Raw genomic sequence first — 20,170 nt, 5'->3', positions numbered from 1 at the left:
AACATACAATCGTGCACATCTGAACCGTACAATGAATATCACAATCCGTATCACGGCCCGCTGCAATTGGTCTTAAGCAGTGTTTTAGTGGGTGACGTTTCCCGTCTCGTCTGCAATTGTAGTGAGTGATTCTGCTAGAGAGAACCCAGTTCTATAGTTGCAGTAGGACAACTCTCGAAATCAACATCGAGTTATTTGTACACTAATATCCTAGTGGACGAAGTCCACTTAATTCGCTGAGGACCTCGTGCTGTAGTCAGATTTTTTTTTGTTCGGGAACCTGCAGAAGCGGGGTTTAGAAGTGGTTGTACTATAGGATCAATTTTCTGTTCTCGTCTTCTATTTAGCACGACGATTTCGATCACGCAAAATTGTGTCGTAGGGAATCAGTTCTGTCGATTGTGGATCGACCTTAACACGACGTTGTTGATGTTGGCTTGAAAATCATGACCCCGTAGCAGATATCGGCAAAGCACAAATGCCAGACTATATAAGGGTAAGCGGGTCCTCTTGAACTTTAGGTAGATCTGATGCTAATAATCTTCCAACGGATGCGTGCGATACCAAGTTGATTCTTGTGCTACTCTTTTCGTCTACTTCTTCGTGATTTAGGCGTTCGTCTAAATACTGCTTTCACCTTAACGTGGACGATTCACTCTCTCATAGAACTTCTGTGTGTCGTTAACGCCGTGCAGCTGCTCCAGACCAGTCGGAATTCTTTCTCTTCTATTACCACATTGAGGCACCACATCGTAACGGGATTATAACTAGGTAAAAAGTTTATTTTAGCGTAGTTAAGTTAGAATACAAAAGGGTAAAATTCACAAGTTAACATATTCATATTGGAGTCCCTTACTGAATTGTGCCGAAGAAGTAAACCCCACAGTAGGAAACAGATTGCTGATGAACAGTTTGAGCTACGTTACATTTTTCTAATAAGGAGACTTCGTTACGCAGTAAATACTAGGCACAACATGTACACATTTAAATCAACGGAAACACTTTAAAACTGATCTGAAAATACACGGGAAGAACTGATGCTCCCTATGATGAGACCTATCGGTTATTGGTTCACTAGCAGAAAACACCTAACAAATATAGATTATTTTGCAATATAAGAGCTACTGTTTGACTAATTCAACGAAGGGGAAGTTACTATACAATCTATTAACATTAAATTTTTATTTCCTCGTATGTCTACCTATTACATATTCTACAAGTCCAAGGTCTGTAAATTTTATTTCATAAACTAGTGAAAGTGCATTCAAATTCGATAACGACCGTGTCGGTAGACGAAACAAGAAAATAGCTTCATCGTCTATAAATAATTCTCCGGATTGCGTTGCGCATTTGCTATTGATCAGATAGTTGGGTTCTTTTCGCAACCTTATGGAGAATAGATTGACTATTGTCAGAGGAAAAGCGTGAGGGATGATCAGCCGAATTTAATTCGACGCTCTAATCGAAGTGAAACGATAAACGAATTCGTTCGTTTAAGCACTTGATGTTTGATCTTTATTGGATTGGACAGGGCGAAAGTTGCATTTTTTATCGAAATCAACGGATCGAAACTGTTACATGGTTTCATCGTAGTAAGCTGTTTTTGTTTCAATGACAATCAGTCAGTGTCATAAGGTTGATTGTTGGATCTGTAATCTGTAACAAGCGAATAGAAGCTCGAAACTAAATCTACTGGGGATTTGCGAAGTAATCGCAGATCAGCTTTGTGCTTGTTCTGGAGCAAGACTAAAAGCCAACACTGAAACTGGAAGTCATTCAATCGTGAGTTCATAAGTAGGTATCTAATTTTCATTTTATCGCGAGTACGATCATGTTTCCCTACTTTCTATAACTAATTCTGAATGCAAAGAACACGTAGCAAGTCAGAGTAAAGCTCTTCCGTTATCTTGATTTTCGGTTTGATCATCAGCTTAAATTTGAGGTTAAACAAAATATGCACATATTACATAGAATCATAGAAAAGGCAGCATATTCAATACTATAGGGAACTAGAACATAAAGAATAAAATAATGTATCGCTAAAACACATTGCACGGAGCGATCAATGCTTCTCTGATACAAGTATTTAAACAAATTCTGCTTAACTGATTTCCTAACATCAGCCTTCGGTAACCTGCTTCGTCTTACCTTCAACCATCTTCTAAACCCCCCCAAAAAACACACACTCATTTGGCACCGCGTTTTCGGTTGACAGGAGCAAAAAGCACCGACAACCTATCACTCACCTCCACCTCAAAGCATTTGCGCCGTCGTTCCATTCAATCATCCCAGTCATCGTTAGCCGAGTTGGAATCACTCTCGTCCTCGTCGGAGGATCGTATAGCGCGTCCTCGTTCGGCCAGTGCCCGTCGCAGAGCATCGGCGAGTGCATCGGTGCCACAGTCGCCACTTCCGCTGGTTCGATCTGCCTGTGCGTTGCCCGGTTCCCGATCCGCTACCGGTCGCAGTTCGAAGCCATCGCGAATCTGGGACAGAAGATCACTGCGTGGATCACCGCCACTGCCGGTGCTCAGCGCACTTTGGTCCACTTTCTGTAGGGTGAGGTAAGAAAGGAGGTTAGAGCATGCGTTATCGTAATCAATTTTCAATGCTGTTTTGACGCTTTACGCATTTTGAAGTCATTTGGCATCAATAATACCAGCTCGATTTTGAAATTTTCCCCCTTTTGAACAAAAAAAGTCCCAAAAAGAACTTTCGTTAAAAAAATTTTTTCTCGAGATTTCATAAAATCTCGACGTTTTATGCATTTTAAAGTCATTTGTCATCGAAAATGCAAATTCGATTTTGAAATTTTCCTTCCCCCCTTTGAACAAAAATCGTCACAAAAAGTCAATTTTCGGTAAAATTTTTTTTTCGAGATAACATCAAATTTTGACGCTTTATGCATTTTGAAGTCATTTGGCATCAATAATACCAGCTCGATTTTGAAATTTTCCCCCTTTTGAACAAAAAAAGTCCAAAAAAGAACTTTCGTTAAAAAAAAAACTTCTCGGGATTCCATAAAATCTCGACGTTTTATGCATTTTAAAGTCATTTGGCATCGAAAATGCAAATTCGATTTTGAAATTTCCCCCCTTTTGAACAAAAAAGTCCAAAAAAGAACTTTCGTTAAAAAAAAATTTCTCGAGATTTCATAAAATCTCGACGTTTTATGCATTTTAAAGTCATTTGGCATCGAAAATGCAAATTCGATTTTGAAATTTTCCTTTACTCCCCCCTTTAAACAAAAATCGTCAAAACAAGTCAATTTTCGTCAAAAAAAATTTTTCGAGATGACATCAAATTTTGACGCTTTATGCATTTTGAAGTCATTTGGCATTGAAAATGCAAATTCGATTTTGAAATTTTCCCCCTTTTGAACAAAAAAAGTCCAAAAAAGAACTTTCGTTAAAAAAAAACTTCTCGGGATTCCATAAAATCTCGACGTTTCATACATTTTAAAGTCATTTGGCATCGAAAATGCAAATTCAATTTTGAAATTTTCCTTTACTCCCCCCTTTGAACAAAAATCGTCAAAAAAAGTCAATTTTCGTCAAAAAAAATTTTTCGAGATAACATCAAATTTTGACGCTTTATGCATTTTGAAGTCATTTGGCATCGATAATACCAGGTCGATTTTGAAATTTTCCCCCTTTTGAACAAAAAAGTCCAAAAAAGAACTTTCGTTAAAAAAATTTTTTTCTCGAGATTCCATAAAATTTCGACGTTTTATGCATTTTAAAGTCATTTGGCATCGAAAATGCAAATTCAATTTTGAAATTTTCCTTTACTCCCCCCTTCGAACAAAAAAAGTCAATTTTCGTCAAATTTTTTTTTTCGAAATAGCATCAAATTTTGACGCTTTATGCATTTTGAAGTCATTTGGCATCGATAATACCAGCTCGATTTTGAAATTTTCCCCCTTTTGAACAAAAAAAGTCCGGAAAAGAACTTTCGTTAAAAAAATTTTTTCTCGAGATTTCATAAAATCTCGACGTTTTATGCATTTTGAAGTCATTTGGCATCGAAAATGCAAATTCGATTTTGAAATTTTCCTTTACTCCCCCCTTTGAACAAAAATCGTCAAAAAAAGGAAATTTTCGTCAAAAAAAAATTTCGAGTTGACATCAAATTTTGACGCTTTATGCATTTTGAAGTCATTTGGCATCAATAATACCAGCTCGATTTTGAAATTTTCCCTTTTTTGAACAAAAAAAAGTCCGGAAAAGAACTTTCGTTAAAAAAATTTTTCTCGAGATTTCATTAAATCTCGACGTTTCATGCATTTTAAAGTCATTTGGCATCGAAAATGCAAATTCGATTTTGAAATTTTCCTTTACTCCCCCCTTTGAACAAAAATCGTCAAAAAAAGTCAATTTTCGTCAAAAAAATTTTTCGAGATGACATCAAATTTTGACGCTTTATGCATTTTGAAGTCATTTGGCATCAATAATACCAGCTCGATTTTGAAATTTTCCCTCTTTTGAACAAAAAAAGTCCAAAAAAGAACTTTCGTTAAATTTTTTTCTTGAGATTCCATAAAATCTCGACGTTTCATGCATTTTAAAGTCATTTGGCATTGAAAATGCAAATTCGATTTTGAAATTTTCCTTTACTCCCCCCTTTAAACAAAAATCGTCAAAAAAAAGTCAATTTTCGTCAAAAAAAATTTTTCGAGATGGCATCAAATTTTGACGCTTTATGCATTTTGAAGTCATTTGGCATCAATAATACCAGCTCGATTTTGAAATTTTCCCCCTTTTGAACAAAAAAATCCAAAAAAGAACTTTCGTTAAAAAAAAATTTCTCGAGATTCCATAAAATCTCGACGTTTCATACATTTAAAGTCATTTGGCATCGAAAATGCAAATTCAATTTTGAAATTTTCCTTTACTCCCCCCTTTGAACAAAAATCGTCAAAAAAAGTCAATTTTCGTCAAAAAAAATTTTTCGAGATGACATCAAATTTTGACGCTTTATGCATTTTGAAGTCATTTGGCATCAATAATACCAGCTCGATTTTGAAATTTTCCCCCTTTTGAACAAAAAAAGTCCGGAAAAGAACTTTCGTTAAAAATTTTTTTCTCGAGATTTCAATAAATCTCGACGTTTCATGCATTTTAAAGTCATTTGGCATCGAAAATGCAAATTCAATTTTGAAATTTTCCTTTACTCCCCCCTTTGAACAAAAATCGTCAAAAAAAGTCAATTTTCGTAAAAAAAATTTTTTCGAGATGACATCAAATGTTGACGCTTTACGCATTTTGAAGTCATTTGGCATCAATAATATCAGCTCGATTTTGAAATTTTCCCCCTTTTGAACAAAAAAAGTCCGGAAAAGAACTTTCGTTAAAAAATTTTTTCTCGCGATTTCATTAAATCTCGACGTTTCATGCATTTTAAAGTCATTTGGCATCGAAAATGCAAATTCGATTTTGAAATTTTCCTTTCTCCCCCCTTTAAACAAAAATCGTCAAAAAAAGTCAATCTTCGTCAAAAAATTTTTTTCGAGATAACATCAAATTTTGACGCTTTATGCATTTTGAAGTCATTTGGCATCAATAATATCAGCTCGATTTTGAAATTTTCCCCCTTTTGAACAAAAAAAGTCCGGAAAAGAACTTTAGTTAAAAAAAATTTTTCTCGAGATTTCATTAAATCTCGACGTTTCATACATTTTAAAGTCATTTGGCATCGAAAATGCAAATTCGATTTTGAAATTTTCCTTTACTCCCCCCTTTGAACAAAAATCGTCAAAAAAAGTCAATTTTCGTCAAAAAATTTTTTCGAGATGACATCAAATTTTGACGCTTTATGCATTTTGAAGTCATTTGGCATCAATAATACCAGCTCGATTTTGAAATTTTCCCTCTTTTGAACAAAAAAAGTCCAAAAAAGAACTTTCGTTAAATTTTTTTCTTGAGATTCCATAAAATCTCGACGTTTCATGCATTTTAAAGTCATTTGGCATTGAAAATGCAAATTCGATTTTGAAATTTTAAATTTTGAACAAAAAAATCCAAAAAAGAACTTTCGTTAAAAAAAAATTTCTCGAGATTCCATAAAATCTCGACGTTTCATACATTTTAAAGTCATTTGGCATCGAAAATGCAAATTCAATTTTGAAATTTTCCTTTACTCCCCCCTTTGAACAAAAATCGTCAAAAAAGTCAATTTTCGTCAAAAAAAAATTTTCGAGATGACATCAAATTTTGACGCTTTATGCATTTTGAAGTCATTTGGCATCAATAATACCAGCTCGATTTTGAAATTTTCCCCCTTTTGAACAAAAAAATCCAAAAAAGAACTTTCGTTAAAAAAAAATTTCTCGAGATTCCATAAAATCTCGACGTTTCATACATTTTAAAGTCATTTGGCATCGAAAATGCAAATTCAATTTTGAAATTTTCCTTTACTCCCCCCTTTGAACAAAAATCGTCAAAAAAAGTCAATTTTCGTCAAAAAATTTTTTTCGAGATGACATCAAATTTTGACGCTTTATGCATTTTGAAGTCATTTGGCATCAATAATACCAGCTCGATTTTGAAATTTTCCCCCTTTTGAACAAAAAAAGTCCGGAAAAGAACTTTCGTTAAAAAATTTTTTCTCGAGATTTCAATAAATCTCGACGTTTCATGCATTTTAAAGTCATTTGGCATCGAAAATGCAAATTCAATTTTGAAATTTTCCTTTACTCCCCCCTTTGAACAAAAATCGTCAAAAAAAGTCAATTTTCGTAAAAAAAAATTTTTCGAGATGACATCAAATGTTGACGCTTTACGCATTTTGAAGTCATTTGGCATCAATAATATCAGCTCGATTTTGAAATTTTCCCCCTTTTGAACAAAAAAAGTCCGGAAAAGAACTTTAGTTAAAAAATTTTTTTCTCGAGATTTCATTAAATCTCGACGTTTCATACATTTTAAAGTCATTTGGCATCGAAAATGCAAATTCGATTTTGAAATTTTCCTTTACTCCCCCCTTTAAACAAAAATCGTCAAAAAAAGTCAATTTTCGTCAAAAAAATTTTTTCGAGATGGCATCAAATTTTGACGCTTTATGCATTTTGAAGTCATTTGGCATCAATAATACCAGCTCGATTTTGAAATTTTCCCCCTTTTGAACAAAAAAATCCAAAAAAGAACTTTCGTTAAAAAAAAATTTCTCGAGATTCCATAAAATCTCGACGTTTCATACATTTTAAAGTCATTTGGCATCGAAAATGCAAATTCAATTTTGAAATTTTCCTTTACTCCCCCCTTTGAACAAAAATCGTCAAAAAAAGTCAATTTTCGTAAAAAAAAATTTTTCGAGATGACATCAAATGTTGACGCTTTACGCATTTTGAAGTCATTTGGCATCAATAATATCAGCTCGATTTTGAAATTTTCCCCCTTTTGAACAAAAAAAGTCCGGAAAAGAACTTTCGTTAAAAAAATTTTTCTCGCGATTTCATTAAATCTCGACGTTTCATGCATTTTAAAGTCATTTGGCATCGAAAATGCAAATTCGATTTTGAAATTTTCCTTTACTCCCCCCTTTGAACAAAAATCGTCAAAAAAAAGTCAACTTTCGTCAAAAAAAATTTTTCGAGATGACATCAAATTTTGACGCTTTATGCATTTTGAAGTCATTTGGCATCAATAATACCAGCTCGATTTTGAAATTTTCCCCCTTTTGAACAAAAAAAGTCCGGAAAAGAACTTTCGTTAAAAAAATTTTTCTCGCGATTTCATTAAATCTCGACGTTTCATGCATTTTAAAGTCATTTGGCATCGAAAATGCAAATTCGATTTTGAAATTTTCCTTTACTCCCCCCTTTAAACAAAAATCGTCAAAAAAAGTCAATCTTCGTCAAAAAATTTTTTTCGAGATAACATCAAATTTTGACGCTTTATGCATTTTGAAGTCATTTGGCATCAATAATATCAGCTCGATTTTGAAATTTTCCCCCTTTTGAACAAAAAAAGTCCGGAAAAGAACTTTCGTTAAAAAAATTTTTCTCGCGATTTCATTAAATCTCGACGTTTCATGCATTTTAAAGTCATTTGGCATCGAAAATGCAAATTCGATTTTGAAATTTTCCTTTACTCCCCCCTTTGAACAAAAATCGTCAAAAAAAAGTCAACTTTCGTCAAAAAAATTTTTTCGAGATGACATCAAATTTTGACGCTTTATGCATTTTGAAGTCATTTGGCATCAATAATACCAGCTCGATTTTGAAATTTTCCCCCTTTTGAACAAAAAAAAGTCCAAAAAAGAACCTTCGTTAAAAAAAAAAATTTCTCGAGATTCCATAAAATCTCGACGTTTCATGCATTTTAAAGTCATTTGGCATCAAAAAGCAAATTCGATTTTGAAATTTTCCTTTACTCCCCCCTTTAAACAAAAATCGTCAAAAAAAGTCAATTTTCGTAAAAAAAAAATTTTCGAGATGACATCAAATTTTGACGCTTTATGCATTTTGCATCTCCTAATTGGCGAGATTCGGCTGCGTATTGCAAGGATTCATCGACAGAAGGAGAAGAACGGGCGTCGGTTTAAAACTCGTCGTCTGCAAAGATGCTGCGGTAAGAAGGTCCTTCGTCGAGGAGCTGGAGAACCATGCTGCAGATATTCCGGAAGGTGGAAGCGTAGAAGATCATTGGACCGCTATCAAAAACGCCTTCATTGCCATCGGCGAGAATAATCTGGGTGAGCTACGTACTCAGAGAAAACAGTGGATCACAGATGACACCTGGAAGAAGACAGAGGAACGAAGGGACGCCAAAGCCGCGATTGAGCGAACTAAAACACGAGGTGCCAAAGCCGCAGCCCTTCAGCGCTATTCGGTTCTATAGAAGGAATTGAAATGCTCATGTAGACGGCACAAAAGAACGTGGACAGACTCCCTAGCCGACGAAGGTGAGAAAGCTTTAGTGAGACAAATATTAATGCTACAATGCCCGTGAAAGACACGTCTGGACAGTTGTAAACCGTGCGCGCTGACCAGCTGAAACGCTGGATCGAACACTTTGAAAACCTTTTTCAAGTGTCGGCCACGCCACCAACAACTCGGCATGATCCGCCAAGGGTTCGGCGTATTACCCGCGTCAACACCGAAGCTCCACCATTGCAAGAGATAGAAGCAGCCATCCGGATCATGAAATCGAACAGAGCCCCAGGGGTCGATCGCATATCAGCAGAGATGCTCAAAGCTGACCCCGTATTGTCACACTCCGTATCATCCTGGAGCAAGTCAATGAATTCCAAGAGTCTCTCTACTTAGTGTTCATCGACTACGAAAAAGCTTTCGACCGTCTCAATCACGAAAATATGTGGGGAGCCCTGAGACGCAAGGGAGTCCCTGAGAAAATCATCGGTCTAATTGAAGCACAGTACGAGGCATTTTCGTGCAGAATATTGCACGATGGTGTCTTGTCTGACCCCATCCGGGTCGTGGCTGGAGTTAGGCAAGGATGTATTCTATCACCGCTACTGTTCCTCATCGTAATCGACGAGATCCTGGTAGGAACGATTGACCGTGAACCAAATTGTGGGTTGCTGTGGCAACCTATTACTATGGAGCATCTGAATGACTTCGAATTGGCTTATGACGTTGCTCTCCTAGCACAACGGCGCTCTGGCATGCAGAGTAAGCTTGATGATCTTGCCGATCGCTCCTCAGCGGCAGGTCTCAAAAACAACGTCAACGGGACCAAATCGTTGGATATAACACGGTCAACCTTTCCAGCTTTACGGTAGCTGGGCAAGTAGTGGAGAATGTCGAAAGCTTCCAGTATCTTGGTAGCCAAATGGCGTCTGATGGAGGCACCAAGATCGACATAGGAGCACGGATCGAGAAGGCGAGGGCTGCTTTTGCGAGTTTAAGAAATATCTGGAAAAAACAATCAGATTAGTCGACGCACCAAAATCCGAAAATTCAACTTGAACGTGAAATCTGTACTACTATATGCCAGTGAAACCTGGTGCGTATCAGTGGAGAACACGCAACGGTTGCAGGTTTTCATCAATAGATGCCTGCGGTACCTAATTCGTGCATGGTGGCTTCACAACTGGATCTCTAATGCTGAGCTCCATAGTCGATGTCACCAAAAGCTGATAGCGACAGAAATTCGCGAACGAAAGTGGAGGCGGCTCGGCCACACTTTGCGCAACGGCGGAAACGAAATCTGCAAGCAAGCGTTAGACTGGAACCCAGCAGGACATCGCAGCAGAAGCAGACCCAAAGGCTCGTGGCGGCGCAGCCTCAACAAGGAAATAAAAGAAGTCGACGAAAGTTTGACCTGGCAGCAGGTCAAGGCGATGGCGGGCAATCGCCCAGGATGGCGATCTATCACAGCGGCCCTTTGCACCACCAGGGGTGTGCAGGAATAAAAGTAAGTAAGTACCAATCAAACTCACATCATCCTTACAGCCATTTCCCATGACTATTGAGGCAGGTTCTGTAAAATTCTTTTAGCCAGGGGACCTTATTCTCACAGTCATGTTACCCGGTGACTAGAAGAAAATTTCCTTCTAGTCACTAGGTAACGCGACTGTGGGAATAAGGTTCAGGGTTGGTCGTCCGTCCAAACTTGCGCTCTTAAACTTGTGACAGTTCGCTGCTCGATGGCCCACACGAAAACAGGCCCCGTACAGCTTACCAGCTTTGAAGTTGCTAGAAGCACCCCCAGTTGCGACGGGGGTAGTTCGCTGATGTGAGTGAGTGTGATTCGTACCGGTTTATCTTGGATTCCGCTTTTCCTGCCTAGAAGTGCTACCCAGTCCAGGAAGCTCGAAGGAAACCTCGCTCTCGCAGGAGTGACCAGACTGCCTATGAATTCCCTGAACATTTCTAGGGTGGCTGGTGGGATCTTATTTTTGTAGTTGGCGTAGCCCAGTTGCAACGAACCTGTCGGATTTGACTGGTGGTTTTGATGGCCCACTGCTTTTAGGTGGTCCACCAAGTTTTGGCCGAAATTGATCAGCGTTCCCAACTGATCGATGTTCGCATACTTCTTTCAAACGCAAAGGCTTAGTCTCGATGCAAGCATTACTAAACAAATTGAGCTAGATGAAGAACGGGAAAAGAAAATTGATTCTACACACCTACGTTGAAAACAAGATGTGGACAATTTGAAATGACGCAAGCGATTCCATGGGACCAAGAAGGTTCAACGCAAACGTCATGTTGGAACTTTGAATTGGCAGCTGCACTGGAAGATTTTGAGTCGTAGTACTGTCCGGAGCATTTTCTCTGCGAGCAGATTATCGTTCATTCTGTACCTACAAATAACTGAACAGAAAGAAGTAGCAAACTCAAGTGTCCCGAACACGCGAAGTACAGAGCATACCATCTCATGAGGGTCGAAACTTATGTCAAGATTAATTTTAGGCGGCTATCGAGACGAAAAATTCACCTAGTCACAGCACTGGGTAATGTCTCCAGCAAATTCAAGTTTGTTTTCGCCGATTAATTTTCCTAGAAACATATGATCTGACAAGCGATTTGAGCCTTCGTACTCAAAACTAAGCTTTACTTCACGAATAAAACAATGAACTCGAAGCAGTGGCATGCATAAAAGTACTGTTCACTGAGGCTTACAAAGGTCCAGTGAAGTTCTGATCAGATTTGACAAGCTGCGTAAGGCGTATTTCATCGACCAGGGTATCAATCCAACCAAATGCCCGCGATTCCGTGTGCGGTCACAAATAAATCAATAAAATAGAACAAGAATTTATTGTAACGAAAACCATCAAAATAGTTTCCCGCCCATGCATATCAGAGCCATTCTCGTTAACGGTAGTACTTGCTTTTGTCTTCCGTAACTTGGGCTGCCCGAAAAGAAAAGCAATTGTATAATAGAACAGTTTTGGTTCAGGATTGGTTGATTTAATGCTTGTGTGAGTTCAGAGAGATAATTCTTTGCTTGCTAGTTATTATTTAAATCGAATGGTTCTATCGACGTGTTGAACGAGAGATATCCATACCGAGGGCATAAATTTGGATTTTAATTTGTCCCTACAAATGCTAGCTGTTAGCTTGCATACCGTACTTCGAGCCTGGCTACTGCTGAACCGACTTCAGCAAGATATGATGCAAGATGTATGCATTTCGACTGCAATCGGACTTACACTTAAGGGGTCGTCTGGTGTACTCACCTTCAGGGTCGTTCCCTTGCGAATACTGTCCATCAGGGCCGATCGGCTATCATCCCCAGCGGGTATAGGCAGGGCAGGCGCAGCTGGTTTCAGTGACGACGGGGCCATCATCGGCGGCGGTGGTGGTGGCATGGCCCCAGAAGACGCTGGTGGAGGTGGTGGTGGAGGAGGCTGTCAACGGATTAGATAAATTAGTCTCGCCTCGTTAGTGTGTTCACTAGCAAATGGTTTCAACTGCAACTCACCGGCCCAGGAATGGATGCCACCGGTGTTTGCTGCTGCATGGGAGGTGGTCGGGAAGGTGCTGGGTTCACCTTCGGTGGCGTCGTAGCCGGAAGCGGTGGAAGCGTTCTGTTGGGAGGCGGTGGCGGTGGGTTACGCTGCTGATTGTTACCGTTCATTTGTTGCTGTAAGGTAAATATGGGTTCGTAAAAGCTAAATTGTTGTGATCTAATGGTAACGGACCTGCTCCTGATGGCTCCTTATCGGCACGGGTGGTGGCGCTGGTGGTTTTTGTTTTCGATTTCCACTCTGTTCGTACTTCATAGTATCCAGGACTTTGTGGTTCTGAATAAAATCGTAGATAAACTCGCGTGTCTCGCGATCTTTCAACTACAAGAGAAACGAGTTATTAGCAATTATACCTTATGAAATATTGAGTTACTAACATGCTGGTCCCTGACGCCCGCTTTTTCAAGGAAAGGTTTAAGCGTTTCTTCTTCTCCACTAAGATCGAAACCGCTAGTCGGACTCCAGCCAACGTGCGTCACGTGCTTGAAGTTCGACGGCATACCGATGTCCTCCTTGCGTAGACGGGTCTTACCCTTGGTTTTGGTTGGGCGCTGTTGGTACTGTTGTTGTTGTTGCTGCTGGAAGGCTGTATTTGGGATCATCGGAGCAGAAACTATAACCAAAGGGAATTAAAAAGGTAGTTAGTCTTAATTGACGTTTTGAAGCTTCATAACTTCTCTTACACGACGGTTTGTTGCGCAGCGTAACCGTGTTGTCGTTAAAGGCATTGTTTTGGTTCAAAACTGGTGGAGGTCGCGCCGGTGGGGGATCTTTGCGGGTGCTGTTCCGTTTGAGCCTGTCTGTAATGTGGAACGATCATTATTAAGCGGCATTATTTTTTATCATCAAGTGAAATGTCTTTTGAGTGTGTTCCTTTGTGTATTAAACAATATTTTCATTCGCATGGAGAGCACTTTAATCGATCATGAATTCATTTTATTTTGAAATCATAAAATGGCATGACAGGTGCGTTGACTACCATTTCAATAAGCCGCTTCTTTCGATAAAGTGTTCGCTATCTATATCCCTCTAAATTTAGACATTTGCGATACAAAATCAAGCGAATAAAGATAACAGTTCCTGTTGTCGTGAGTCCAGAAGGAGGTCACAATGCACTCAACTTACCATCTCTTCGCCGGTTCCTGTTATTGATCGTTGAGGTGGTCATACTCATAAATGCGGTTGCTTCCTCCTCCGTCGCGAAGTTGAACGCCACAATACCATCCTATTTGAAGTGAAGTGCAACATGTTACTAAAATAAAAAATGACCATAACCATAAACTCACCTGTCCCTCGAAAACGATCAGGAACGCCTTCGGCTTGGTGACCTCGATCTTGTCGTACAATTCCTGCTCCCACACGAGCCGGTTGGTTTTTAGACAGTACAGCCGAAAGAAGTACGATTTGCGGATGTTGTCCTTGATGAAGCAGAGCGCTCCGGTCCATCGCTTGACCCAGGAAGCGTGCGCCGGTGATTGCGTCATGTACAGCTGTACCACGGCGGTGCATTGGGTCTGCACGGGCGGTCACATATATCGGATAGAAAATGGAATGATATGGAAGAGGCAAATTACTATGATTACTATCATTGATGTGATTATGAATTATTTTGCGCGAGATGAAAGTGAATCTGGACTATGGCTAGCGGCCGGCAAATGAATTACACGGGAAGGAAGTATAGAGACAGTAAAACGTGCAGAAATGTACATTATTCAATCGGACTGTGGAGCTCGTACGACGCAAAAAATGCCGTCTAGTTGAAAGTATGCCTTCATAAGAGGTCAATTGAACAGCAAACTTTTAATTGATATGCTATTCCAAGAAAATTAAATAAGCTTAAACAGCTCATAATTTTTGACGATGTCGTAAACCGTTCTGAACAAATTCCATCCAAAAATTTAAACAGTTATTTCGTGAACAGTGTGCAATTCATAACACAGTCGATTAATAATTTGTATAAATGTATATTTGATGGATTTCACCCAGTTACTTTTAAACAGTTGAAGAATAATTGTTTTTCTTTGAGACAATCTACAGGTATCGATGATGTCAACGCAAAAGTGATACAAGATTGCATTCAAATCATTGGACACGATCTGCAGGCCTTGACTTCGCAACAAACTGGGCATGTGGCGAAAGATTGTAAGGAACCACTCTTGTTTCTTATCCCCAAGATTACTTGGACGGAAAAAAATGAAGAGCACCGCGCTATTAACACGTTTTTTCAAGTTGTCCTACTGAAGCTGTAGAGCTTGGTTCTCGGAAGAGCTTCCTGTCAGAATCATTCACCTACAATTGCAGACGAGACGGGAAATGTCTCCCATTAAAACTTCAGCTTCAGGCCAATTGCAGCTGGCCGTGATTCTGATTATGATATTGAATGCAAGGTTCAGATGTGCGGGCGTAGGGACTTCACGATCGCATGGGGGAATCAGCGTTTTTTATGTTCGCGCTTGAGACCGCGTTGATCAGATTGGAAGTGCTATAACGTGCTTGCGAATTCTTGGGCGAAGTTGTACGTGGACGATAGCGATTGCATGTTCGCCTGTATCATGGCGATAGTCTCGAGCATTTGTATGTTAACGTGTTCGATCGCGTAGGCTTTTGTATGTCGCTTGTGCTAGCGTACGACTTATAACCGTGTGGTCATTTGCATATTCTCGATCGTGAATTTAATGAATAATTTTCAGTGTTCGAAATATATTCTTGTAATGTGTTATGTTGGCCTCGAACTGTTTTTTTTTTGTTCTCAGCGTTTCCACGATCCGTTACTTGTGTGTCCACTCCCGGAGACTCCATTTATGGACTTTTGATGAGGGGGTACAAGGTGCGCCATTGAAAAATGCTTGAGGAGAATGAGTTCTCCTATATAACTAGGATAAGCCTCATTTTTGTGATTGGCCCAACTGAAAGCATGGACCTAAGCTCCTAGGACAGATGGTGAAGACTTCTGGAAGTGAATGATTAATGATCGTTCGAACACGGGCGTTTGTAAGTTTACGCTTGAGACCACGTTTGTAAATTTATACGTGCTAAAACGTTCACTTTACCACCGGAGTGTTATATTTGCGAGATCGCTGGCGTAGGTGTGCGTGAATGATCGCGTAGGACTCGAGTGTTTGTATGTTAATGTTGTTGGTTCGCGTGAGTGTTTTCAAGTCGCATGTACTAGCGTGTATGTAACATCAGCTTAAATCAGAACTTCTTTTCTTAGAGAACAGTACGTAAGACTAGAGGTTTGCTCAGAAGCTCAAATGGTGTTTTCGAGAAATAAAGCATAGTGCACGAGATGATAGTTGAATGAATTGTGACGTATTATACATCAAAAAACAGCTTAATTTGTGGTCTGTTCACACGCGAAGAATTGGTTAAGGGGCATTATCATACAAACGCTCAAAATAGTACTAAATCTATTCGTGAATGCCACAATTCCGGTCCAAGACAAATTATCCAAAAGGATTTAACGTTCTATAAACAGCGTGTCATCAGATGGTACAATGAACTGTAGTTCATCGAGCCAACATCTTCTGACAATTATCTTTCCAGCAAAGCAATACATACCTAGAATCCATCGATTTCGAAACCTTTTCAATTCTTATGTTTAATTCTTATGTTTTGAAGAAAGCGATTCATTATTTGAATGGCTGGCGTCCAAAATATATTGCCAGGCGTATGGCTCCTTAACCATAAGACAAGAGTTCGTTTTCGCTTTCTCTTCAGCAAACCAGAGTGTCTGTATCTGCTTCCCGGGACATCACTCGGGACGAGTCAGTTACTTTTGTCGTGTGGACTGTTTGGAATTTTTTTTTGTGTCTAACTAGTGCTAATTTGGGTACTAGTTTAGATACATCGTCTAACTAGACACCCACGTGTACCGACATTTAGGAAATTTGAAAATATTTTTTAGATTTTTTGCTATTAGCAGTCAAAGTTGACCACGGAGATAACCCCAGTATTAGCTGGCGTTCAGAAAAGACTAACCCTACATTGCTGCCGCTAGAAGCATAATTGTCCCATGTGTATAGGGATTCTCATAGCACATGGGACAGTTATGCTTCTAGCGGCAGATTGTGTCTTATGGAAATTCAAGTTTTCTCGTTCGTTTTCCGATGTTTTAAGAAAAAGTAGTCTATCGATTCGCAATCAGTAAATTTTATGTTGTAGCTCAGTTATGGGTGAACTTGATGTAATACTGTATTAAGTTGGATTGCATTGTACGTTGACGTTTCGGCCCAAATAGTCGTTCCTGAAGGTGGGGGCCGCTCACACACTTGCTCTGTATGGCTATTTTCTATCTAATATATATTTCTTGCACAAAGGCATATTATTGTGCGCATTTTTTCGAAAATTCCAGTGAATGTGTCATGTCCCTACATTGAAAGATGTCCGAGCAACAAGGGATCAAGAGAAAAACGGTAAATTGTGGTCGGAAAATTTAAAAAAACGTGGAATCAATTATCTTTCGTTATTGAGTTATGGTATCTTCGGAAAAGTTGCTGTATGGCACTTAGCACTTTATTTGATTGAATCATACTAGTTCTGAATTCAGTCGCTAGGGCGGCTCTGTTATCAACTTTTTAATAAAGCTAGATAGATATGTGGTGTCTTCGAGATAGTTGTACCTCCTACCATTTTAAACATATCTTCTGAATATGCAAACTTTGTAGGTCCTGTTTGTTTCGATATAGACGGTTTTAGCTCAAAAATTTACTTATTATGTTTTAAAAAATGCGCCATGTTTTAAAACCTGTAGGGCCTTCAAAGTTGGTATTTTCAGAAGATATATTTATAATTACCTGACATACAACTTGGCCGTAGACACCATCTTTCTATCTCGTTCCATTGAAAAGTTGATAACAGCGCCGCCCTAGCGACTGAATTCAGAACTAATATGAAATGATCAAATAAAGCGCTAGATGTCACACAACAACTTTGCCAAAGACACCATAACTCTAGAACGAAAGATATAGAATGAATAAGTGAATTGTTGGTTAGCCCTTTTTGGACGCAAGGTACCCCCGGACTACGAAAATGCTCGTGAATTATAAGGTAGTACATGTAATCATCTTATTTTTCTAGACAACAAGAGTCAATGAACTACTAATAAAAACTTGTATTTTTACAATATAAACAATGCTAATTTGGAAAAAAATGCAAAATGTGGGTTAGCCCCTTTTGGACGCCAGCCCTTCATTTATATTACTTCTGTATTACAGGGATTTTTCAAGAAATGACTTATTGTTGACCAAATCCCGAGAAGCTAAAAACCATGGAAGCTCTACGTCGGATCATGGTACATATTTTCAATCAAAAGAGGCGATAAGAGTCAAATTTTAATTGCTCTATTAGCCGAGTATTGAACGAACCACTTTGCAGGTTGTGTTTTGCCACGATCTTTTTATAACAGTTACAAAACAGCTGGGAATAAGAATTTAAACTTATCACTAAATGTATGACACAAAATAGAAACAAAGATTATCGGAACAGGCAAATTCGACCCCATTGGCAGCATAGATGTTTTTATCCTACATTCGTACGTTTCACCATTTACACGTCGAACCCCACATAATCACACGCATTCAAAGGTGGAATTGGAATCGAATGCAATTTTCCTATAATATCTACGCTCTCGCCCCGGGCCGCTGGAAGAAGCAGGCATATGTGTAAAGTAGGTAGGTAGGTGCAGGCACTTTCCTCTTTTCCACGTTCTGCAATCTGAGATCGAGATATGACTTGGAAAACGGAACGAATGCTGCCCGCCACCACCATCATCATCGTGAATCTGATTCGTACGATAAATACACGAACAGGTGTAGGTGAACACCCCTTAAACAGAAATATGTAGTTCACTGAATCAACAGTCGAAGTGTATGTTTTTTCTTGTCTTTTTTTGCATAACAATACATAACTATTACTTTATAAAACCGGAGGCTGCATATTGTTTCCGATTTCATTTATGAGTTGCGAATATTCGAACAAGCGGAAGACGAATGATGACGGGCTGGTGTTTGATATACCTTTTTCAAACCTCACGCAACATGTAAATGATGTGTGAGGTTTGAAAAAGTTGACACTTTTAACTAAGCAAACCGGACCTTTAAACATTACGCATTTTTTCATTTGTAAAGTCATTAAAAATACATATGGTCGGGAAAAGAGGTTTATGAAAAATCTCGATTTATAAATTTGAATAACTTTCCACGTAACTATGTCTGTCAAGTGGACTGACTGACGTAGCGGGTTTCCGTAATTAAGTTTATTATTTTAGTTCAAAAGTATAGGGGAAGATGGGGTAAAATGCATCCTATAAGGAAATATGATCATAACTCAGCTATAGAACATTAATTGGGAGAATTTAATTAATGATATCGTTTAACCGACATTTTCGTCAGTAATCATAACCATAACACTCAAAATTGCCTTTTGAAAAATAAGCGTGGTAGAATGCACCTGTGCGGGGGTAAAATGCACTACTACAACGGGGCATAAATGCAGTTTTGTTTTCTGACGGGATTTCACAAAAGTGTGCCATTAAATAGCCTTAGGTTGTGCAATTAGTAGGTTTTCAGAACGATTTTTCTGTTTTAGATTAAAAAATCAGCGGAATCAAAGAAGAGGGCATTTGCCCCCAATGGAGCAGAGATATAAATGTAGCAAAAAGTGAACAATTTGGTAGATTTTTCATATAGAGTGCGACAGAATAATGAGCGACGATATAAATCGAACTGGGATGCAGTTATATAATAGTAAAACAGCATTTATAAAAGCTTAAAATCATTATTGCACGAGCCACAATAATTACATGAGAAGAGCACGTTATTGTTTATTTCTCCAACTGCTATTGATGTACGGTTATCAAAATTTGGCAGTGTATTTTTACTACGGCGAACTTCCGACTGGTGTTACTCTTTTCTAGAAATTTACAGCAGTTTTCGATATAAGCACGGGGTGCATTTTGCCCCGGGGTGCGTTTTACCCCAATAAAATACTTGCCAAGTACAGTTTTAAAAAATTATTGCTATAAATATCACAAAAATTTCAGTACAAAGCAGTTTAAGGGAAAGTGATAATGAAAACAGGTAATCTACTCGAATGTCTCCTGCTTTACCAAAATTTTTCTTATGAAACTTTGCCAGTGATTGAGAAGCAAAACACCATACATGTTGTCAATTCTGTTGACGAAGATTCGTACATAATCTGACACAGCTTTTTCCTTCCATTGAACATGGAACTACACTAGCATCGATTGAAAAAAGCCAAGGCAAAACAGGAACACATTCACCAGGAAACCATAGAGCCACGGTAAAAAGTGGAAACAAATTACTCTTTTATTTCTCGTTTGAGCTGCGGGATGCTTGGCTGCGACGACAATCCATCGATGGAATTTGCTTTATCGAATGAGTTGCTTCCTCCATTCGGAGTTGTTTTTCACTATTTGAGCACCTGTTTTATCTAGGCCTACTAGACAGACACATAGCAAGCCATAGTCCATCAAATCCAATGTTTACACTCTCGGTTTTATCCGCTTCTTCGGCACATTTCGCTAATGGTAACCACATCATAAAAGGAAGCAGTGCGTAGTGCGGTCTCAACCGACTGTTTGGTGCCGAGAGTGGGAGGGTTCCCTAGCGTTTTGTACCAGTTAACGAAGGAAAATACTATAACGAATCGATGTTGGAGCTGGTTTTTCCTCTGGCTGATTACTTCCTTCTGATGTGGTAGGTATGGATTTTTT

The 20,170-nt window shown here is 38.8% G+C and overlaps 1 protein-coding gene across 5 annotated transcripts in view; it reads right to left on the bottom strand.

The window, feature by feature from the left end:
- Positions 1 to 753: 753 nt before the first annotated feature.
- Positions 754 to 20,170, bottom strand: part of LOC131685486 (actin nucleation-promoting factor WASL) — a 28,451-nt gene continuing 9,034 nt past the window's right edge. For all 5 annotated transcript variants that reach the window (XM_058969231.1, XM_058969239.1, XM_058969246.1 and 2 more), the window contains 8 exons: positions 13,722 to 13,949; positions 13,561 to 13,660; positions 13,119 to 13,235; positions 12,813 to 13,048; positions 12,610 to 12,756; positions 12,390 to 12,551; positions 12,145 to 12,315; positions 754 to 2,552 (listed from right to left, as the gene is read on the bottom strand). In XM_058969231.1, the coding sequence (XP_058825214.1) occupies positions 2,280 to 2,552; positions 12,145 to 12,315; positions 12,390 to 12,551; positions 12,610 to 12,756; positions 12,813 to 13,048; positions 13,119 to 13,235; positions 13,561 to 13,660; positions 13,722 to 13,949 (1,434 nt within the window). In that variant the 3' untranslated portion in view covers positions 754 to 2,279. The remainder of the gene's footprint in view (positions 2,553 to 12,144; positions 12,316 to 12,389; positions 12,552 to 12,609; positions 12,757 to 12,812; positions 13,049 to 13,118; positions 13,236 to 13,560; positions 13,661 to 13,721; positions 13,950 to 20,170) is intronic.

This window comes from Topomyia yanbarensis, chromosome 1 (genome assembly GCF_030247195.1).
Source record: "Topomyia yanbarensis strain Yona2022 chromosome 1, ASM3024719v1, whole genome shotgun sequence".
NCBI classification, from domain to species: domain Eukaryota; kingdom Metazoa; phylum Arthropoda; class Insecta; order Diptera; family Culicidae; genus Topomyia; species Topomyia yanbarensis.
The sequence above is the reverse complement of the archived record's forward strand: the minus strand, read 5'-3'. Positions and strand labels throughout refer to the sequence as shown.